At 42.3% G+C, this 23,243-nt stretch overlaps 1 protein-coding gene and 1 long non-coding RNA gene across 2 annotated transcripts in view; one reads left to right on the forward strand and one right to left on the reverse strand.

Annotated features, from left to right (window-relative positions):
- GAB3 (GRB2 associated binding protein 3) overlaps positions 1-23,243 on the reverse strand; it is a 192,182-nt gene that overhangs the window by 68,799 nt on the left and 100,140 nt on the right. The window contains exons 2-3 of the mRNA XM_073599402.1: positions 15,090-15,393; positions 726-939 (exon numbers count right to left, since the gene is read on the reverse strand). Of these exons, the coding sequence (XP_073455503.1) occupies positions 726-939; positions 15,090-15,393 (518 nt within the window). The remainder of the gene's footprint in view (positions 1-725; positions 940-15,089; positions 15,394-23,243) is intronic.
- On the forward strand, positions 725-17,255 carry LOC141108131 (uncharacterized). The gene is made up of 3 exons (XR_012236013.1): positions 725-914; positions 5,826-5,961; positions 12,471-17,255. It is a non-coding gene; the product is annotated as an uncharacterized lncRNA (long non-coding RNA).

Consider the following 23,243-nt stretch of genomic DNA (forward strand, 5'->3'; position numbering starts at 1 on the left):
CAATTTGGAAATTTTCACTTAGGGGTGTACTCACTTTTGTTGCCAGTGGTTTAGACATGAATGGCTGTGTGTTGAGTTATTTTGAGGGGACAGCAAATTTGCAAATTTACACTGTTATACAAGCTGTACAATCACTACTTCACATTGTAGCAAAGTGTAATTTCTTCAGTGTTGTCACATGAAATGATATAATAAAATATTTACAAAAATGTGAGGGGTGTACTCACTTTTGTGAGATAAGGTATATATAACAAACATCTTGTACACATCTACACCGTGAAATGGTTTTGCACAGGGCAGCCCCGATCCTCCTCTTCTCGGGTCCCCTCACCAAGTGCTCACCATAGAAAGCTGCTTCCAGCACACAGCAAATTAGAAAAAATGTCAGAATTCCCTATTGCTATGCTACAGTATTTCTATTCCAGGTTAGTGAAGTATATACCATGACAGCCAGGCCCGTTCAATTACTTTTTGCCTGAATTTTCAACAACGATAGTCTAAGTAGTCCTTTTGTGACAGTTTTTTTTATTTTATTTTGATTGGAGTGTACTTTTAATTAGTCTGTGTGCATGTAGAGCTCTTTGCAAAGCCTCATATCAGAACAAACTTGTGCTTTACGCTGAACGTTTTTTTGACACGGAATATACAGAATTTGAATGATGGTGAGAAATGTTCTATTTATCTTCTCTCCTGCCATGTTTACACAGAACGTCTGGCTCACATACCTGGTGGTATTTACTTTCCCACTCTCACAATTGGGCAAATACAGATAGTCGGGGATGAACGCTGAATCCGATTCACTCCGGTTCTCTTCTGTTGAGGTATCAGCCACTGAGCTGTCCACGGAGTAAGAGGGGTCTGTGATTCTTGACGTGTGAGTGGAGACTGCTGGAGATGCTTGGACGGAGGAGTTGGTATGAGAAAGGCTCTCCACAGAATCTGTTTAAAAGAATAATCCCAGTGTTAGCATATTTACATGTCTGGAGACTGTACACATGCCATTTATTAAGTATCCAGGCAGGACACAGCACAGGCCAAATTGTACCAGGTGTTTATATTTCCTAAGAATACTGTTTCCCTGCCTGATAAACACAGCTCAGGGAGTGAGGCCAACTAATGAGCTAAAAAAATGATTCTCAGAACAAGGCTGTTTACATATTACGGACTTTGTGGTATGAAAATCTGCTGCAACTTGTTTTGAGATCTCTCCAGATTCTATTTGATTCCCAGGAAGAAGCAGAACAGTGCTTATTGCTTTTCTACAGAAGCATTATGAAGAGAATAATCACACAAGAAGGAACGTGACAGCCATAAACAGGAATTGTTTTTTGTTTTTACACAGAAGTCCCCCTTTTTTTGCCCCTTCTTTTCCAAAAATCTTTTGCATAAAAGGAAACCTTAAAGTATGACTAAAGGCAAAACTTTTTTTTATTTTTTATTTTTATTTGGATAGAGAGGGATTAGAATCCCTGTCAGTTTTTATTGCTGTCTGTGTCCCCGTTAACCACTTGCTGACCACTCTATAGCAGTTTTACTGCTACAGGGCGGCAGCTATGTGCAGGATCATGTGTATATATATATATATATATATATATATATATATATATATATATATATATATATATATATATGTATGTGATTATGCATTTCCGCCTGTTGGGGGGGGGGGGGTGCGCCCTGCCAGCTGGCTGCTTCTGCTATGATTCTTCACATCAGAAGCCGAACTGCGGGTGCCGGGCAATCAATGTCACCCGACGATTGTTGGTAAAACAACACAGAATGGTGATTTGCCTATGTAAACAAGGCAGATTGTCGTTCGGACAGAGGGAGAGGAATGGATTCTGTGTTCCTGCTTTGGTGTATGCTATGGACTAGAATCCATCTCTTCCCCTAGTAAAAGCAGCACCTACAGTACACATAAGCACAGGCTTGGCACACAGTTAACCCTTTGATTGCCCTAGATGTGTAAGCCCTTCCCAGCCAACGTCATTAGTACAGTGACAGTGCATATTTTTAGCACTGATTACTGTATTAGTGTCACTGGTTCCCGCAAAGTGTCAAAAGTTTCAGTGTCCGACTGTCCGCGCCGCAATATCACAGTCCCGCTATAAGTCACTGATCGCCACCATTACTACCGTGTTTTCCCGAAAATAAAACCGGGTCTTATATTGATTTTGGCTACAAAAAATGCACTAGGGCTTATTTTCAGGGGATGTCTTATTGTCCCCTGTCTCCCCTCCCCCCCCCCCCCTCCCTGTCAGCTCAGGAGTCAGCATCTCTGTAATCCCCATAATAAACCCTAGATAAAGTCATTTAATCCAAGCTGTCAAATGGATTATATCATGCCCAGTGTAACATTGTAGAAAATACCTTATTTTCAGCGCCTCCGGGCACTCACATGACCCACCGGAGCTCTTCTACCCCGCTCCGAGCACTACTGAGGGAGATGCGGAGAGCCCCGCTGACATCAGCCCTGCTCCGAGCTGTAAATAAGGGATTCTCTACAATAATATTACATAAAGACACACACTGGACATTATATAATCCTTTTACAGTGTGGATTACATGATTTTACACAGACTTAAACTAGGGCTTATTTTCGGGGTAGGGCTTATATTGCATCTGATCCCGGTCACCCCCGAGGGAGCTGACATGTTACCCTTGGCTTGTCTTCCGTGTTCGCAGCTCTGGCACCGAGTGGCCGGAGCCACAATTACGTCACTCCCGCGTGCATGCCTTCTTTCTGGCAAGGTCCCTTCAGCCAGACCTTCACATCGCATGCGCCGCTGATGTCAGCGGCTGCCTGCAAACTGAATATCTCCTAAACCGTACAGGTTTAGGAGATATTCATTTTACCTACAGGTAAGCCTTATTGTAGGCTTACCTGTAGGTAAAAATGTAAAAAAAAAGTATACAACCACTTTAAGAAATAGGTGGCAAAACATTTCTACTTGTTAATTAAATCCTTCAAAAACATGTACTTATCCAAGATAGATTATTGTAAGTATCTGTGGATGGCAGCCAGATGGCAGTAAAATACGTATGGGCTCTTGGTTTCTAGTATGCCCTATACTGAAGAATGTCATTCAATACATACCAATTATTACAGGCTAAGCTGTTTTTAAAACTGACCTGCCATGTATAGGCAGTCTCCAAACATCACTTTAGATATGGCAGTCATACAGGGGGTCTTTTTTTTCACTGCTTATAAGCATTGCAATTAATCTTATGTCCCTTTGCAATTGAAGATATTTCAAGGATAAGGACACTGTTGGTACATCTTTGTTTATTTTCCAGCATGCAGATACTTTTAATTTTTTGTGTTCTCCTATTATTAGTGGCTCTTTTATGATGTTACCGGGGTTTAACTCTTTAGTATTCTCATTTTTTAATTGACCTTACATCCATATTAATGGATAAAGTAAGAATATATAATAGATTAAATCGTCAATTAGGTCTGGCTGTACTATTTCAGATGTTTTTTTCTTGTATATTTTGTATATATATTTTTGTATTATTCCTTTTACAGTTCATTATTTGTTTTTGTAACACAAGTTTTTGATTGTTAAACAATGATAAGAACATGGTATTGAATTGGTTAGTTAACCTGCTGACACCCCCGGGGGGAGGGTCTGGCTAGCTATAAATTACCAGTTCATAGATGAAACAAATGGGCTTTGATAAAGCACAATTTGTGTGTGAAACATGTAAGCCGTGCCTCCCAGGCATTTGGATCTCAGTTTGGTTTGCAGCCATCCGGACTTTCCTTTCATTACATCTTTGAGTAGTTGGATGTTGGATGTGATTTTTTTTTATGCCCTTTATATTCATTCAATACACTATTTAGCATTTTTAAAAGGATAAGTCTTATTGGATCCAATTTTTCACCATTTCCATTCTTTTTTAGTTTGATATGTTTAACCTCCCTGGCGGTATGATTATTTCAGATTTTTGATGCTGAAAGCGGTACAATTATTTTGCAGGGAAATTTGGTGTTTTATATTGTAGGCCTGTAATTCTTAGGAATAATTCACTTAAATCTGTTCAAACAAGAGTCTAGTAGACATCCCGGGTATGATAAAGTTTGAAAAATGAAATAAAAAATTATAATATAATAATTAACTATAAATAATTATAAGAAATAATAATATAATAATAATAAAAATTGTTCAATAATGTAATCAAATCAAAAACACTGAAATTTGCTCAGTTGCAGAATTGTCGCTTTCGTTACTTTTAGTGTTTGATGACGGATTTCTCCACAAATCACTATCACTCAATTCTGCAAGTGATTCTAATTTATTATCGCTGTTTTCTAGCTGGTCTAAAAGCACTTTTGACGTAAAGGGACATTTTTTGGTTGCTATGGACAATCACAAGTTTCCAGGCAGAAAGAATAGTATTTATAATATAAAACTGCATGCAGGACACTAGACAGACCACTAGGGACAAAGGGGATGTGTAATTATTTGATACAGTACTGTAATCTGTAAGATTACAGTATACTGTATCTGTACTGTGTTTTTTTACTTTTTGAATTCGGCGCCGAACTCCGTCCCCGTGCGTCACAACGCTCGTAGGGCACGGAGCTCAGCACTGTGAATCGAGCGAGACACGGCGGCTCGCTGATCACAGCGCGGAGACATCGCAGGATCCAGGGGACAAGGTAAGTATCCTCTACATGGATCCTGCGATTCGATCCCGAGTCTGGCTCGGGGATACCGCTTTGAGTATTGAAAATCCACCCCGAGCCAGACTCAGGAATACCGCCAGTGGGGTTAAAGTATGTAGGAGCTATGACCTCATAAATATGTGTGGTATTTAACAGCTCTCGCCAAACCTTTTTCTTTTGTTTATTAAGGTATAGGGACCACACCAGCATATACAGCGCGTAAAATAAGTACTGAACATGTCACCATTTTTCTAGGTTAATATATATCTAAAGGTGCTATTGACATGACATTTTCACCACATGTTGGTAAAAACCCATGCAATCCATACATACAAAGAACCCAGAACAAATAAGTTCAGAAATTAAGTTACGTGTAATAAAATGGAATGGAGTTGGGAAAGGGATAATTTGGGGAAATATTACAGCAGACAAAATCAGTTTTGTTAAAAACCAAAAATACACCTCTGTCTCCTCCGTCCCACCTTACCCTTTTCCTTTCCCTTCTAACCCCCACTCCCCTCCTTTTTTCCTCTTTCTTCTTTCCTCTTCTTATCTTCTTTCTTTTCCTTCCTTTCGTACTTCCTGTACTAATCCACCATGATAATTTATCTCTATGTTGTTGTAAACTTTTTTTTGCAAAACCGTATTAGACTAATTTATACATTCACATCTATTACCGTGGCTGTGGTGTTGTCTATTGTATTGGGGTTTACTGTTGTTCAAATTTATTCAATGTATAATATTATGAGAAAAAATACGCCTCTATCAGTAAATCTACACCTATTCTCTGCAAAGTAATAATAAAGACCAGCCCTGGGCTGGGTCCCCCCTACCCCACCTTGGAACTACCTCCGCTCCTCCGCTCCCTTTATTATTATTTTTTTTGTAAATTATTTCTTCTGTCCAGTTACAACATTTAACCAAGAAGGCCCTTCCCTGGAGGCAGCAGTGCTGGTGATATGAGTACATATTGCAGCAATAGCTCTTTATCTACATTTTTGCTTAACTTAATTTCGCATTAACTCCCCTCTCATTAGACCCTTCCAACCACCTTTCACCCCCCCCCCCCCCCGCTGCTTGACTGTTGTTCTTGTTTACCTTCTGAAGTATCTTATACTCACTTAAGTCTTCGATCCATGTCTTCTGTTCCTAGGTGTGGGGGAACAGCAATCCAGCATTGCAGATATGACTGTGCCAGCCATTCCCTGCTGGTCCCCTTTTACTGATATCATCCTTCTCTGGATCCTGAGTGGACCCAACTGCTGGACAGCCAATATGAAATGTACAAGGTAAGCAGGCAGGGATGTTGACACCTTCCTCCATACAGAAGAAGATTTGGGACTTGTGGGAAGACTTAGCACCGGAAAGTCAATTGACTGCAGATTTAGATGGGTAAAGCAGTATTTAGATTTTTTTTATCTATGCCAGTAATTAGTTAGACTGGTATAGGAGGGCGGTGTGTAGGGGGGTTTGCACTATTGAAAACGAAAAAGAACACGTTTGTGTTTTTCATAGACTATCAGACTATCTGTGTCAGAGTATCTGACACGCTTGCAAATGCTCGCTGGATACCTTTTTAGAGGCATGTGTTCCTTAACATATTTTCTACATCATGAAAGAAAAGTAGTGCAGTGACATATGTACTGCCCCCATAGACCATATGTCACCTATTTTAGATCCTCCCTGTAGTATGCTTTAGTGCTAGATTTCTGCAAGCTTTAAAATAAAATAAAAGGATAATTAAAAAAGGATTTAAGTCTGTGTCTCTCCCAGGAACATGCATGTATAAAATGATATGTTCTGCTCCCTGCACACCATTAGAGGGGTGTAAATTACAAGTAATAAGTAATCACAGTGTGAGTGTAACAATCCATTCCATGCTGTCTTTTTACACCAGATGGACCACATGGCAGGAACAGTTGTGTCCTGTCAGGAAGTGTCTAGCTGCAGATGTCCTCGCAATATTCTCCCAGCAGTTACTGCACATTAATAATAGAGTAGCCTTGCAGACTAGCTTTGAAATACTCAAAACAAATATATATCACCTCTTTTTTAATAAGTGTGTTTAATGCAGAGAACAGAGCACCTAAATAATATAAGAATAACATGTAGCCACAGTGAAAATGTTTTTATTTGGTTTTGGATACAGGGAAGAAAGGTTTGATCCACAGCTGGCTCATTACTGCTTCCATGAAAGCAGGGAGATCTATCTTGCACCCTGGTCAAACTGTGATAGTCAGGGACTCTTCTCTGGCGTGCACTTTCTACAGTATCTCACAAAAGTGAGTACACCCCTCACATTTTTGTAAATATTTTATTATATCTTTTCATGTAACAACAATGAAGAAATTACACTTTGCTACAATGTAAAGTAGTGAGTGTACAGCTTGTATAACAGTGTAAATTTGCTCTCCCCTCAAAATAACTCAACACACAACCATTAATGTCTAAACCACTGGCAACAAAAGTGAGTACACCCCTAAGTGAAAATGTTCAAATTGGGCTCAAGGTGTCAATATTTTGTGTGGCCACCATTATTTTCCAGCACTGCCTTAATTCTCTTGGGGATGGAGTTCACCAGAGCTTCACAGGTTGCCACTGGAGTCCTCTTCCACTCCTCCATGACGACATCACGGAGCTGGTGGATGTGAGAGACCTTGCGCTCCTCCACCTTCCGTTTGAGGATGCCCCACAGATGCTCAATAGGGTTTAGGTCTGGAGACATGCTTGGCCAGTCCATCACCTTTACCCTCAGCTTCTTTAGCAAGGCAGTGGTCGTCTTGGAAGTGTGTTTGTTGTTATCATGTTGGAATACTGCCCTGCGGCCCAGTCTCCAAAGGGAGAGGATCATGCTCTGCTATAGTATGCCACAGTACATGTTGGCATTCATGGTTCCCTCAATGAACTGTAGCTCTCCAGTGCCGGTAGCACTCATGCAGCCCCAGACCATGACACTCCCACCACCGTGCTTGATTGTAGGCAAAAGTCTTTGTACTCCTCACCTGGTTGCTGCTACGCATGCTTGGCACTATCTGAACCAAATAAGTTTATCTTGGTCTCATCAGACCACAGGACATGGTTCCAGTAATCCATGTCCTTTGTCTGCTTGTCTTCAGCAAACTGTTTGCGGGCTTTCTTGTCCATCATCTTTAGAAGAGGCTTCCTTCTGGGATGACAGCCATGCAGACTAATTTGATGCAGTGTGCGGTGTATGGTCTGAGCACTGACAGGCTGACCCCCACCCCTTCAACCTCTGCAGAAATGCTGGCAGCACTCATACGGCTATTTCCAAAAGACAACCTCTGGATATGACGCTGAGCATGTGCACTCAACCTCTTTGGTCGACCATGGCGAGGCCTGTTCTGAGTGGAACCTGTCCTGTTAAACGCTGTATGGTCTTGGTCACCGTGCTGCAGCTCATTTTTTGGGTCTTGGCAATCTTCTTATAGCCCATGCCATCTTTATGTAGAGCAACAATTCTTTTTTTCAGATCCTCAGAGTGTTCTTTGCCATGAGGTGCCATCTTGAACTTCCAGTGACCAGTATGAGAGAGTGAGAGCGATAACACCAAATTTAACACACCTGCTCCCCATTCACACCTGAGACTTTATAACACTAACGAGTCACATGACACCGGGGAGGGAAGATGGCTAATTGAGCCCAATTTGGACATTTTCACTTATGGGTGTACTCACTTTTGTTGCCAGCGGTTTAGACATTAATGGCTGTGTGCTGAGTTATTTTGAGGGGACAGAAAATTTACACTGTTATACAAGCTGTACACTCACTACTTTACATTGTAGCAAAGTGTCATTTGTTCATTGTTGTCACATGAAAAGATATAATAAAATATTTACAAAAATGTGAGGGGTGTACTCACTTTTGTGATATACTGTATGTATCCCTATGGTCAAAGCACTTGGAGGCCATTAAAGTATATTCATAACCCAACCATTATTTTTAGTTTTATGCAAAATAGGGATGAGTTAAAACCTCTGTCAAATGCTTTTTTACAGTCTGTGTCCCATGGGGGAGATTTCCTTTCACATCCTGTCTCAGAAATGCAACTGGAAGTTAGAGAACAGATATGCATAACGCAAGCCTATGAGTATGCTGACCCTCTTAAAAACAGTGCACTTCCTGTGTGTCAAAACACTGTAGTGGTCAGGGGCGGCCCATCCATTAAGGGCACATGGGCGCCGACCCCCCATCCATGCGTGCGGCCCCCATGCAAGACGCCGGATGCAAGTCCAATGGCGGTGGTGTTTTTTTGAAGCACGTGATTAGAGCCAGAGGCTTTAATAGGCTTAAAAAAAGTGTGGGCTCGGGACGCAGAGCATTGCGAACCAAGCCCACCCAGTTATGTGACAATAGCAAATGAATTAGCAAATAAATACCAATTGTGTGCCACCCCCCCCCCCCAAATTACCACCAGCCGCCATTGTTAGTGGTTATTCATCTACACGTATGGTGTATAAAATAACAACAACACAGAAGAGCTAAAATATAAAAATGTGAATTTCTGCAAAGAAAAAAAAAAAAAAACTAAAATGATGTGCTTACTTTAAATAAGGTTAAGCTGACAAAAGTACCTGTACTTATTAAAAGCTGAACTCTGGGCAAAGACAATATTGGGGCATTAGTTGGGTACCAATATCGTACTTCTAATGGTGTGTTTCCCACTCGTGGCTGCTGCTTCCATAATGACAACTGTTAGATTCATGCACCCTCTGATAGTCGGGTCTAGAACACAGTACATTGCTTGCTCTGCAACTCCTCCATTTATAAGACATTCTATAGTTTTTTTTCAAAAAGATAGGGTGATCTGAATCCCAGAATGCCCTATAAAAAACATTTTATGTATGGAGGAGTTGCAGAGTAAGAGACTTGCTGTGACTACTGTGCTCCAGCCCTTACTTTCAGTTTCATTGTCCAAAGTTTAGCAGTGGCCACAAGGGAGACAAACATCATTACAGGTACATTATTGGTACTTTGCTAATATTGTTGCACAGGTTTAGCAAAACCCCAGTTTAACTAAATGGCTATACAGATCTCAGATGAAGAGGTTATACTGCAATACACAGCTCAGTTGTTGAAGCTACACTGCTTTACAAACCTCAGTTGTTGAGGCTACACTGCTTTACAAACCTCAGTTGTTGAGGCTACACTGTCATACAGACCTCAGTTGTAGACGTTACACTGCTATACACACCTCAGATGTAGAGGTTACACTGCTATACACACCTCAGATGTAGAGGTTACACTGCTATACAGACCTCAGATGTAGAGGTTACACTGCTATATAGACCTCAGATGTAGAGGTTACACTGCTATACAGACCTCAGATGTAGAGGTTACACTGCTATACAGACCTCAGATGTAGAGGTTACACTGCTATACAGACCTCAGATGTAGAGGTTATACTGCTATATAGACCTCAGATGTAGAGGTTACACTGCTATACAGACCTCAGATGTAGAGGTTACACTGCTATACAGACCTCAGATGTAGAGGTTATACTGCTATATAGACCTCAGATGTAGAGGCTACACTGCTATATGGACCTCAGATAAGGAGGTTACACTGCTATATAGACCTCAGATGTAGAGGTTACACTGCTATACAGACCTCAGATGTAGAGGTTACACTGCTATACAGACCTCAAATGTAGAGGTTACACTGCTATACAGACCTCAGATGCAGGGGCGGCCCATCCATTAAGGGCACATGGGTCCTGTCCATCGCCGCCATCTGCTATCCATGCTTCCGGCCCCTTTCAGGACACCGGCGCATGTATTCCAATGCGGAGGGGCTTTTTATTTTTAACCCTGATTGGAGCCAGAGACTCTAATAGGCTTCAATACATGGTGGGCTCGGGTTGCATTTCGAGCCCACCTAGGTGTGTTAGAACAGCGAATCAATATTCTCTGTTGTAACACTGATCCTCCTTCCGGCCAATCAGGAAGCGGGGTTTGACACTGGTCACCAGATTAGCTGAAAGGACATGTGATCCTATTGGACGACTAGGAGGAGGAGGGGGAGGAGCTGGAAGCCGCCATGGAGGACAGGACACTAGGAGCCGAGTCGCTGCACCACGCTGCCTGCCACCCGCCACAATGGGGTAAGTGTCGACCAGCAAATAGCGCGGGGGGGGGGGTGATGGGTGCCCAGGACCTCGGCTGTGTCTACCAGTAACTCTTCTTGTTGAACCACCTAGAATGCTGGACAATTCCCTGAACAATTCCTTTGATGATTCTGCCTTGAACCTTGTTTGTCTTGAACTCTTTGCTCCGCCCATGAACTTCCTGATTTAAGACATGTCTCTGCACTTTGTTTGCCAGATTATTGTGCTCATTTCAGCCAGTATCCCGCTCTTGTATTCCCTGCTGCCATGCATATTTTGCTACCACTCGTTATTGACCCTTGGCTTGTTCCTTGACTACGCTTCTGCCTGACCCCAACCTGCAACTACTCGTTACTGACCTTTGGCTTGTTTACTGACTACACTTCTGTTTGACTTTTACCTGCTTATCCACTACTGGACCCTCGCTTGCTCACCTCCTGGAGGGGGGGCATTCCTGAGGACCACAACCTGGTACTAACACTCAGTAAAATCTATCTCCACCATCAGGAGCTCTGGTGAACTCCGGTAGGTACTTAGACTCCGCACCTCAGATGAGCCTGCGTCATATGCCAGGGTGACTGCCTGTGTACCTATCCTAATGGTTGGTGGTAGTTCAGCTACGGCTATAGCAACTGGTCTTTGGGCCTGACCCCTAATCGTGACACCTCGGATGTAGAGGTTACACTGCCATACAGACCTCCGATGTAGAGGTTATATTGCTATATAGTACAAACCTCAGATGCAAGGATTACACTACTATACAGACCTAGGGAGCTGCAAAGCAAGCTACCCTTAGTGATCTAGGAACCCCTTTTATTTTACATTTGAAAAACAGCTTACACAAAAACTCCAATAAAATTGGTCACAAACCATTTTTTTGTTTCCCTTTTAATAATCAAGCTGGGCTGTCACTGCTTACTTACCTCAGTGCTTTTACAGGAACATCATACACTATATTCACTTTGCATTTACAGTATACAGTATGTCTACCCCACAGTAGTAGGTTAGCCCAAAAATTTCCAAAGGGCAAGATTTTTAATGTAATGGAGAAATATGAGAATATTATATCATATGAGAAACAAATTGTTACCCCAGCTCCACTGCTAATATAAAAGTCCATGAACTGTGATCTGGTGCTCTAGCCAGGAAGTTCAGGCCCCGCAGATAAGATACTTAAATTCGGAAGGCTGGCAACTCTTGAATAAAGGTACTTTATTAGTTACATGGGTACACAGGTAGAGGCTATACGTTGATGCGTTTTGGCTAAGAAGCCTTCATCAGATGAAGGCTTCTTAGCCGAAACGCGTCAACTTATAGCCTGTACCCGTGTACCCATGTAACTAATAAAGTACTTTTATTCAAGAGCATCCGAGTTGCCAGCCTTCCTGATTTAAGTATTATATCATTTGCTTGTGGTACTAAAATTGACTATAACACACCAGCATTGGTTTTTATGTTCTATGATGTGGTTATGGAATAATTTTTACTGAATTGTAAATAATACATTTATTTTTATGGAATGAAATGTACATGCAGAGATGACAAATGTAAATGATGGTGTTTAAATGTAGATATTCATGTAGAGATGACACCTTAAAAATCCTGTCCTTCGGAAATATATTGGCTAATGTGCATCCTTCAGCATTGGCAGCTTAATTGTTTTTTCTTCTGCAGATCAATCTTCCTGGCACTACTGCTGAACTGAACTAATGGACACACATATTCTTTAGTCTACAGCCTATATTTCCATGGCCACTAAACACAAGCTCTAACACAGATGGGACATCGGTCGCGGCAAAGGGAATCTACTTGTTCCCTCCTAAAAACCTACATCTCTCAGCACAGTTCTGCTGCTGCAGCGTCATGCAATGGGACGCGTTTGCTAAGATAAATCAAAATTTCCTTCATGCAAAGGCCGTGTGTGTATCCCACCTGCAAAATGCACAGAGGTTAAAAGCGACAGTGTTGCCATTTGCATTATGCACACTGTAAGGAACAAATAGCTTGTTATCTTATTTATGCATCAAGCACAGAAGACATGGTAGGAGGACTTTCAGCCTAACCACACACTGCTTATATGTTTCCAGCACTTTCCTTTAAACTGTATGTAAAGAGGCCTTATCTTTAAGCCAAAGCTTCCTAGACTGCAGCTTCTTCCATTATTTACAACCTGATTATCCACCATTTATGGCCACTGTTTGCTACCCTTTACCTAACCTTCAGTCTCCTCAGATCTGAGAGATACTCCCCTGGGTACAAAGCAACCTCACCACGCTCTACTTTGAGTCTGGTAATAGTATCGGTGTGCATTAATGTTATATTGCAGCAGCTGGCTGAATAAATTATGTATAAGTATTTTCTATCTAGAGAAACAGTTTTGTTTTTCCCAGCATGACCTAAAAGAATACTACATTTTCCCAGGCAGGACAGGAAAATGTTATGCGCAAAGCCTGGTTTGTCTGTAATACTGTTTTTAGGGTGACGTATACAAGATTAACCAAAACTTTAGTACCAAAACAGAACCTCTGTCATAAATTTGTTTTCTGTTTTCCAGGTACAGCCCACACATAGGATTATTTTAAAGCTGGCATCTATGATTTAGAATTCATTAAATGTATTTTTACATAGATCTAGCTTAGCTACTTGAATATGCTTAAATATCAACCTCGTGTAATACCCCAGACAGTGGCAGTCACACTGAGATGGAGGGTCAGCAATCTGAGCTCATCAGGACATAATTACAGTAGGGGGACACAAAGATGGCCATCTGGGTAATTCTGTTCCTTCTATGTAAAATTAGCAGATTAGAGTGAGTCATTGAACAATTTGTATTCTTCACTGCTGTACAGAAACATAAGATCACAGACCTGGCTGTGCTAGGTGGATAAAAAAAAAAATCAAATACGTGCATTTCAACTCTTTATTTAGCTCTTTGTTAGGCATTCAGTTTGACAGTAAATCTGTTTGTGTCAAAAAAGCATTAAACAGCCCCTAAAGGCTTATTCAGACTGTCCTGTGTGCTGAGCCGCTGGCAACCACCTTGGAGCTGTGCACAGACCGCCAACACAAGTGGATGCAGATGCAGCAGCTGCACAGCCGCATGTTCAAACCTGACATGTGTGCAGAAGCGGGTGCATGAATCCGAATGCACGCTGTCTATTTTAGGATCTGTACACCCGCTCCTGCACACATGTCAAATTCTGACATGCGGCTGTGTCTGTGTCCACTTGAATAGGCCAAAAAGTTCCCAAGTAGATGCAGATGCAGAAAACAGCACCTCAGCACGCAGTATGGGTATTAATGGCTGCCTAAATTAATCCTAAAACTACAATAAAGTTTTTAGCACCCCTCGTTGCCCTAACTTTAATGATGTTGTAAAAAGCCATTCCAGGTACTGTTGTGTACTGACCCGCCACCTACTGCATATTGCTAGTAGCCCATTGCTGTAGTCAGCAACCTCACTGGCCAAAAGTGAACATGCAGAGCGGATGATTTTAAGCCAAATGCACATGCTTGTAGACTCTTTGTAACTCAAGGGGGAGTTAGTATAAAAGAGGGTAATTTGCTTTGTCAATGCTGTCATGCTGCTGGCCTTTATCCCAAGGGGTTCGATTTACTAAAATTGGAGAGTGCAAAATCTGGTGCAGCTCTGTATAGAAACTAATCAGCTTCTGTTTCAATATTTTTTATTAATATTGTAAGAAAAGTAAAAACATCAAGATCACTGTGCAGAGCAGCGAATAATTCTTGCATGCTTTGTATAAACAATAAGAAATGGTACATAAGTGGGGGAAATCAAAAATACAAAATACAAAATATCTTGGCTATTGGGTTAGGTCTTCTTCCCTTAGGTGAGCATTTGGCCACCTACTAAATTGAGCAGAAATAACATGTTTTGTGTTAGAATATAGATATTGAACAACAGGAACATTGTAAGCGCTGAGAGGTGGTCTCCATACAATCACCCCTTGAATCATAGTGTGGGCTAATATAACCATGATTTCCAAATCGAGACCACCGTGAAACGCAATCACCGGAAGCGGGCCCACCAGGTAGAAAATTCCACGGCCAGCTATCACGGTCCACAAGGTAGTACTCATTAACAAGCATTATTACGGTCCCGCAAGAGGGACCCTGGGCCAGTAATCAGCTTCTAACTTCAGCTTGTTCCATTAAGCTTTAACAAAAGAAAACCTGGAAGCTGATTGGTTTCAATGCAGGGCTGCACCAGATTCTGGACTCTGCAGGTTTAGTAATTGAACCCCACTATGTACAAGGTCAATACATTTTTACCTGTGCCATCTTCCAGCGGCCCAAAGTTACAGATCTGGCTAATGTTGGACATCCAGCTTTGCATTTCTTCCTCTGTCCGAGCCACCAGGTAGAAAGTTCGAAAAGCTGTTTTTACTATGAATACAAAGCTGTTCTGGAATTCCTTCTTAATAAGGTTCACCCCGATGTATTTCTGTACTTCACATTCATTTAGGTCTATCACCCTGATAGGCTTCTTGGAATGGTTGTTCTTGTAATATTCTAAGACATCTGGGTTCCCACTCATCCTTCCCCGTCGCAATACAAACCAACGTTTCCGCCATATCTGAAAAAGAGACAAATATATTTGTTTTGATTCATTGTAAACTTATATGGCTATATACAAACACGCAGCCAGTGCTGTAAGCTATAAGAATTTTTAAATCATAGATATGTTTCACAAAATTAAGACACAAATATGTGGGCGGCTGCTGCTAACATCCAAAGACAGTCCTGAGTATTGGATATGAGTCCTTTGCCAACCTTACACTAAGTTCCCTCTTTTTTGGAATGTTTAGACCAATTCATTGGGAGTCGGTGGGAAAAAGTTTTATTACACTGGTTGGCAGTGGGAAAAATACCTCCTTAGGCCCATTGCACATGGGGCAAACTCTGATTAGATCAGCAGGGGATCTTTCCGTTGATCAGAGTAGAGTGGATAGATGACAGGTCCATGTCTGCTCAGTTTATGCACAGTGGACACGGACAGAGCCCACTATGCTCTATGGGTGGCTGGGAGTAAATGCACTCCACTGTCTGTTTACACCCGACTGCCCTCTGAACTGATCCGCCTAGATGGAGGGGGACAGAAACCTTTCAGTTTTTTTTTTTTTTTTTTAGCAGACCAGAACGGATTGGATGTAGGCAGGTGTAAACAGATACACAATGATCCGTTTACACCTGCCGGTCCATAGGGATGAATGAAGGGTCTGATCAGGTCCACCTGAAAAACTGACTCTACGTGTGAAAGGTTGCATAACAGTTGACTAAAAGGATCATTGATATGTTGCTGACTGTGCCAAGTGGTATTGGTCCCAGAAGTATACCGCATGTGTATTCAATTGCATCTGGTGGGAACAAACTTAGGTAAGCTGGATTCCAAGTATCATCAACAATACACTGATTGATTTTTTTTCTTGTAGTCTAGAGCTGCTCTTTAAAGTGACAATAAACAATATCCCTATTCTCCAAAAATAATCCATACACATCCACTACTTAATAAACCTGTAATCTATTTTTCATGAAATGGTTTCTTAATGTTTTTCTGCCTCCTTATAACATCCACTGCGAGCACCCGATCCTCTCCTTTTCCCACTTACATCTGTTTGTGTGGAACAAGCAGTGCCTGTTAGTTATGGTCATTTGTACTCCATGTCTCTAGCAAACATGGGAGGGTGGCTACTTTCCTACATGCAGTGGGAAAATGGAGAGCAAACGTAGCCACCCTCTAACAGAAAGCCAGATTACAGCAACCACAAAAAAGGAATCTGGGGGAGGCTGGGAGAAATAGAAGCTACTTTTTTTGAGTTAACATTATATACTTGAATATACTATTTTTTTTAAACCAGAATTTAGTGTCACTTTTAGTCTATTATACTAATTCCCTTGCATGTTATGCAAATGTTTTACACAGGAGCGTACGCTTTGCACATTGCAGAATTCAGTTCTGTATAGAATACAAAGTGGTCCTTTAATTTAGCTGCCATGTAGCCCTTGACAAGGTCTGGGTTGAGACTCATTGCTTTACACAGGAGCAGAGAAGTTCTAAACTGAGCATGTACTCCACTTTTAAACTTTTAAAATCTTGCCAACAAGGAGCAGAAAATGCCTGCTCTTACCCTTATTACCTAGAAAAGCTTCTTATAAGCTTACGTTTTATTTGTTACTGGGGCTTAACCAGTGGCGGCTGGTGGTTTCTTGTTTGGGTGGGGCGGCAAACAACACCCCCCCACGGCACTTCAAACCCCCCCTCGCTGTCTGCCGGTCCACTGGCACTTACCCCATCTAAGCGGCGGGCTTGTCGTCAGCGGCGGGGATCAGGCATCGACGGGCACATCAGGCAGCGTCACGTATCGGGGCATAGGCAGACATCAGGATGCGGCGGGCATCAGGCAGCGGCTCCTGTGTCCTCTCCTCCTCGCTTCCGTCGTACGTCTCCTCCCCTCCTCCTACGTGTCCAATAGGATCACCCGTCCTTTCAACCAATCAGGTGACGGGTATCAGACCCGCTTCCCGATTGGCTGGGAGGAGGATCAGTGTTGCAACAGCGTATATTCATTCGCTGTTGTAACACCTGGGTAGGCTCATGGCGCAATGCTCTGCGCCACGAGCCCACCCTATTTTGAAGCCTAGTAGAGCCTCTGGCTCTAATCAGGTTCTTCAAAAAAACACCCTGCCGCTGTAATTCATGCGCCCGGCGTCCTGAAAGGGGCCGGACGCATGAATAGGGGGTAGCGGCCGTGATTCATAGAGCATTAATTAGAAAGTGGCGGCCGTGGATAGACAGGATGGGCCACCACTGCCCATAGGTGTGCACAGCCAATTGTATTAGAGTGTGCACCCCAAAGCTCTAACACACATGCATGTATATATTCATATAATGTATGTATAAGTGTATCAAAACATGGACGCTGTCAGTAGGGCAGTGGACAGCGCCAATCACTCACTGTGTTCATTCAGAAAAGGAAGGGGCTGGTAAATGACATGTTTGCTGGTCCTTCCCCGCTCTCTATTCTCTACTGCAGCCAGCAGGAGAATAAAGGAGAGGAGTACTGATGGGGGGGGGGGGGGGGGGGCCACAAGGGGGCCCGGGCAGCAGGAAGAAGAGGAACAGGGACCGGAGGGGTGGACAGGGCAGCATATACTGGTACCAATCCCCTGTATTTTCCTCCTGTAGTAGCTGGCGGCAGGGAGAGGAGAAGAAGCCTACTTTCAGCTGCTGATGGGGGAAAATGCAGAATGGTTCCAAATGCCACCCCCGCTGTTCCTCATTTCCAGTTTCCGGGGGTTGGCACGGAAGAATCTCTGTCTACCCATCACCTGACCACAATCAACAGGTAGATAGGACGCTGACCCAATGGGCTTAAACTTTCCTGACTTCTTGTCTTAAGTTCCACCAACTGCCTTGCCCCTGCTCAGTAAAAATGCCTCTACTGGTTACAAAGGCATTCCCACTGGACAGGGGTATAGTAATCGGCAGGGCTTTGTGTGAAATTTTCTTTGTGTGAAATCCCTGCAGTCACTTCACTTTCCTATTAACCACTTCCCTCCCAAGGTACGTCATATAACAGCCTGGATTTTGAGTGGGGATATCTGAATGATGCCTGCAGCTACAGGCATCATCCAGATATCACCTTTTTTGGCCGGCAATTCATAACGGCCAGAACAATCATAACGGCAGTTCAGCTTTAAATTCATGTAAAAAAAATGTGTTCGAAAAATCGCTGCGCAAATACTGCGTGACATAAAAAGTTGCAACAACCACCATTTTATTCCCTAGGGTCTCTGCTAAAAAAAACATATATAATGTTTGGGGGTTCTGAGTAATTTCCTAGAAAAAAAAGATGATTTTTACATGTAGGAGCGAAGTGCCAGAAACTGACCACACTAAGCAGAACACACCATAGTCAGTTCTCTAGCTGTGCTAGGAACTCAGACTGCTCTCCTCCAATGATCACATTTGTCCTGACAGCCATTCACTGGAGAGATCAATGTACTGTTGTTTCTTGTCCCCAGCTCTTATGCAGCTGAGAGCAGAGATTATGTGAACACATAAAAAAAGGGAAAAAAGATATTTACACTTTTTATATCTATACACAGATGTTTTGCCTTTTATTTATATTTTAAACAGAATGGGTTGTTTTACAAGGTGATCGTTTACAATCACTTTAACCATAAAACCAAGAAAAGTCAGGACTCAGCAACAGTTTAACTAAATCAGAGAAGGTCACAAAAGAAGCTCTTCTTCTTCTAGCTAAATAGATATACGGAAGGCCTTTTACCTGCCAAAGGATCTGTAATTCTGTCCATCAGGTTCTGCGTTTTACACAGCCCTGGAACACAGCATAGCCTTAAAGTGGTTGTAAACCCTCCCTAGTGATTTTTACTTATAGGTAAACCTAGAATAAGGCTTACCTATAGGTAGTGGAAATATCTCCTAAACGTCCGCTGTTTAGGAGATATTTCACTTGTAGTTTGCTGATGATGTAATCGGCACATGCGCTGTCAAGAAACGGACCTCCGTGCCGTTTTTTCCTCCAGCGTGTGCCGTTACTGACGGCTCCCATGCGCATGCGCATGACATCACGAGGCTTCGGCCATTCACAGAGCCGGAGTCTGCGGCCCCTAGAAGGAAGAGGGGCGAAGATTCACGCAGCCTGCACAGGGGACAACGATGGATTCATTTGCAGGTAAGTGTCACATAATGGGCTAGTATGCGATGCTAGCCCATTATGCTTTTAATTTGCAGGCTTGGCAGAGAGCAAAAGAGGAAGTAAAACCCATCAGGGTTTACTAAATCTTTAAAGTATAACTAAAGGCAAAACTCTATTTCAGTGGAGAGAGATTAGACCGTGTCCGTGTTTATTGCTGTTTGTGCCCCTGTTAGAGAGATTCATCTTCTCGATTTGTCCTGTTTACCGTTATCATTGAAAGTAATTGTAAAAGAAAATGCCAAATCTTGGGTTGACACCAGATCAGTAATCACTTTGGAGGAATTTCCTCTCACTTCCTGTTTTGGCTATGGGACAGGAAGCGAATCTCCCCTCCCCCCACATTGGGACACAGATGGCAAAAAAAAAAAAAACTGAAAGGGGTTATAACTGTCCCTTACTCTATCCTAAATGGAAAAAAAATGTTTTGCTTTTAGTTACCCTTTAGGTTCCTTTCACATAAGTGGACTGATCGGGTCCACCTGTCAGTTTTTTAGGTTTACCTGGTCGGACCATCTATTATTCTCTATGGAGTGGTGGGTGTAAACTGACATGTGTCCGTTTATACCCACTGACATCCAATTCACTAAAAAACAGATGCATGGGTATCCGTTCCCCACCCGTCTAGTGGATGGGATTGGATGGCTGTTGGTAGTCTGTTTACATCTGTAGAAGAGAGTGGGCTGTGTTTGTGTCTATGAAAGGACTATTTGGGAAGTTGGGCCGGTGTCTTGCCGAGAAAGTTCCCTCGGCGGATAAGGACCCCCCTGTACTGCGCTTGCACAGTACGAATGACTAGGAGCCGCCGAAAATAGCCGAAGATGAAAACCTTCAATCAGCTGTACACGGCGCCTGCGCCCTGGGTCCAGGCTGAAGCCCCACCATCCAAGTGGACCTAGAGGGGGAATAAAAAAGTGCCGAGCAAAGCGAGGCCGTGGCCGAAGCGTGGCGAGCCCGCGAGGGGCCCTCTTACAGGCGCTGATTTCAGCTGATTTCTTCTCTATTTCGCTTTGGCTATTTCCGCCGGCTCCTACTGCGCAGGCGCAGTAGAGGGGGGTCCTTATCCGCCGAGAGGAACTTTCTCGGCAGAACACCGGTTAGGTACTGGTCTTCACCAAAAAGGGAGTTCTGCCAACATCCCGGAAAAACTCAGATAAAGAACATTACTACTCCAATGGGGACTTTGAAGGCAGACTAAAGGAATAGTGAGGAGGTGTAACAAGAAGTATAATAGAAATGACCAAAATATTACTGTTGTACAATCTTAAAAAATTACCATATGGTCAGCAGTAAACCACATCATAAAAAACAAACAACATGGTGATACAAAACATTATATACAGAGAAGGCACCCTGAAACTCGGACATGCGGGAGCACCAAGCTGGCCAATGTAGGATGAAAGGCCAAGTCCTTGAAGGTGTTCACAGTGCAACCCAACGCGTTTCGGAGATATATGTTTTTTCCTTCTTCAGGGTAAGGAAAGGGTGCAAAAATATAAGGTCATCATAAATAAAGAAGAAATATGTATGACAATAGCATATTTCAACAAGGTGTGTTAGCATGCCCACCAAGCTGAAATAGATGTAACCAAGTTGCAAATACCTGCACATACAGGGACCATAAGAAGCCATAACAATATTTCACCCACCATGGGGAATTGTGTCAGTGGGTCAGCAAGCATAAGTGTGGTGGCTGACGGAGATTCGCCAACAATGGTCTGTGAAAGGAGACACTGATAAGCTCATCTCTCTATCACTATGCTCTCCTCCTATCTGCATGTTCCATGCTAGAACATGAACAATGCAGCATAACTGACTGGCTCTTTGGACCTCTCCCAGTCTGAGCTCTGCTGTACAGGGGATTGCAAGAGGTGGAATACCAAGTAAAAGTCAGGTACTTGCTTACATTTAAAAAGAAAAAAAATACATTTAATGATGCATTATTTGATATAGAACTACATTAATTTGTGTCTTCTATATCTGCTATGGATGGGTGAGAACAATGGGTGGTATGATACTTTCTTATCCTCCCTTCCATCATGCCAAGCACTGTAAACTGACATCTCACCTCCATTCTACCTATGTTGCAATGCAGCAGACCAACAATGTGCTGTAACCCAGTTTTCAGTATATTTGTGTACCATGAAAGCTGATTTATAATTGGCTACTTTTGGTTTCTGTGCATCAGTGTATGTTATGCTACGATAATAAATATAACATTTTTAAAAGTCTAGAAGCACAAGCTATGTGCAAAGAGTTAGATAACTACTGTATAGCTGAGACTTAAACACTCATTAATATACATAGCCCAAAATTAAATTGAATATTAATTCAGTTTGTTATAATTCTGTTGTTCAGTCTGAATTATTATTTTCAGCAAGTTGATCTAAACCAGATTCACCTAAATTTAAATGTGAAACAATAATTGAATCCAGTCTGAGTACAACTGAGACATGTTTATGGGTCACCTATAAGGCCTCATGTACACTGCTGCTGGTAAACGGACATTTAGTAGCAGTTGGGAGTTTTTTTTTCAGCTGACGCTGAACTCTCCTCTGTTCTCTTATCAGTACATGTACACAGGGTCGTTTATAGTCGCTCCTAGGCAGTTGAGTTTAGAAAAATTTTTTGGAAAGCAAAAAAAAAAAAAAAAAAATGCATTCAGGACGGATGTTCAGAGGCATTTGAAACGCCAAACGCCTGTAACAGCTTGTAAACGCGGTAAATCGAGGTTTAGCCGAGTTTTGTTTGCAGGCATTTTACATTTTTGACTATTTGAAAAAAAAAAAACGCTTCTAAACGCAAACGTGGCTAAACGCAGCATGTAAACGCAGCAAAACGGACGTTTTTAAACTTGGGTTACTATCTGTCAAGTTAAGTCATTCAGGAGAGGTTGTAAAAACGTCCTGTGTACATTAGGCGTAACGCTAACCGGCTCAAAACTGTAATAAGGAAGACATCACAAAACAAGAGGTAACATAGCATTTCATTTAAACAATACTATGGGGAACCTAAGAATTTCCCAGAAATGATATGTCAAAAAAGGAAGTAGTAATTAATAAGTAACCAGATGATATAGCCAACAAACACAGAGCCCACTACTTCTCCAAAAATAAAATGTGCGATAAGACAATTATAAAATTCACAATGTTCCTTGGAAATGAAGAAGGCAAACATGAAACAGACCCTTTCAGACAAAAATAAGATCTCTGCCAATTACCCAGTCTGTGGAGTGTTATGTAGCTAATGTGCACAAGATGAGGAACAGGACTGAAACATTTATTTTAGGCATGCTATCAGTAGCAGGATAACGGTGACAAACGCACATAATGTCACCATTATGCAAATGATCCAAGCATCACAAATCATGATCATGTAGTATAGAGGGTTTAGAGCTGAATTCAAGGTATGACATTTTTACATCGTTACATGTTAGTTACAATGGAAGTATGTATGTGCCATATTTGTGGGATCCCCATGGAAGCAGGAAATCACTAGTAGGCACAGCTACTCCAATAATTGCCACTGGTTTCTGGATCCAATGCCAACAGGCTGTCCTTCTGCCTACTGAACACAGGAGGTCACTTGCCCGGCACAGGCACCGCTCAGAGAACACTTTGCATTTTCTCAATAAGGTGAAGAGGTGGAGGTGGAGATCATGATGTCACCACCCCACCTCTCTACCTAGCCCAATCACAGAACGTGT

The sequence above is a fragment of the Aquarana catesbeiana genome, linkage group LG09 (assembly GCF_042186555.1).
Source record: "Aquarana catesbeiana isolate 2022-GZ linkage group LG09, ASM4218655v1, whole genome shotgun sequence".
NCBI classification, from domain to species: Eukaryota; Metazoa; Chordata; class Amphibia; order Anura; family Ranidae; genus Aquarana; species Aquarana catesbeiana.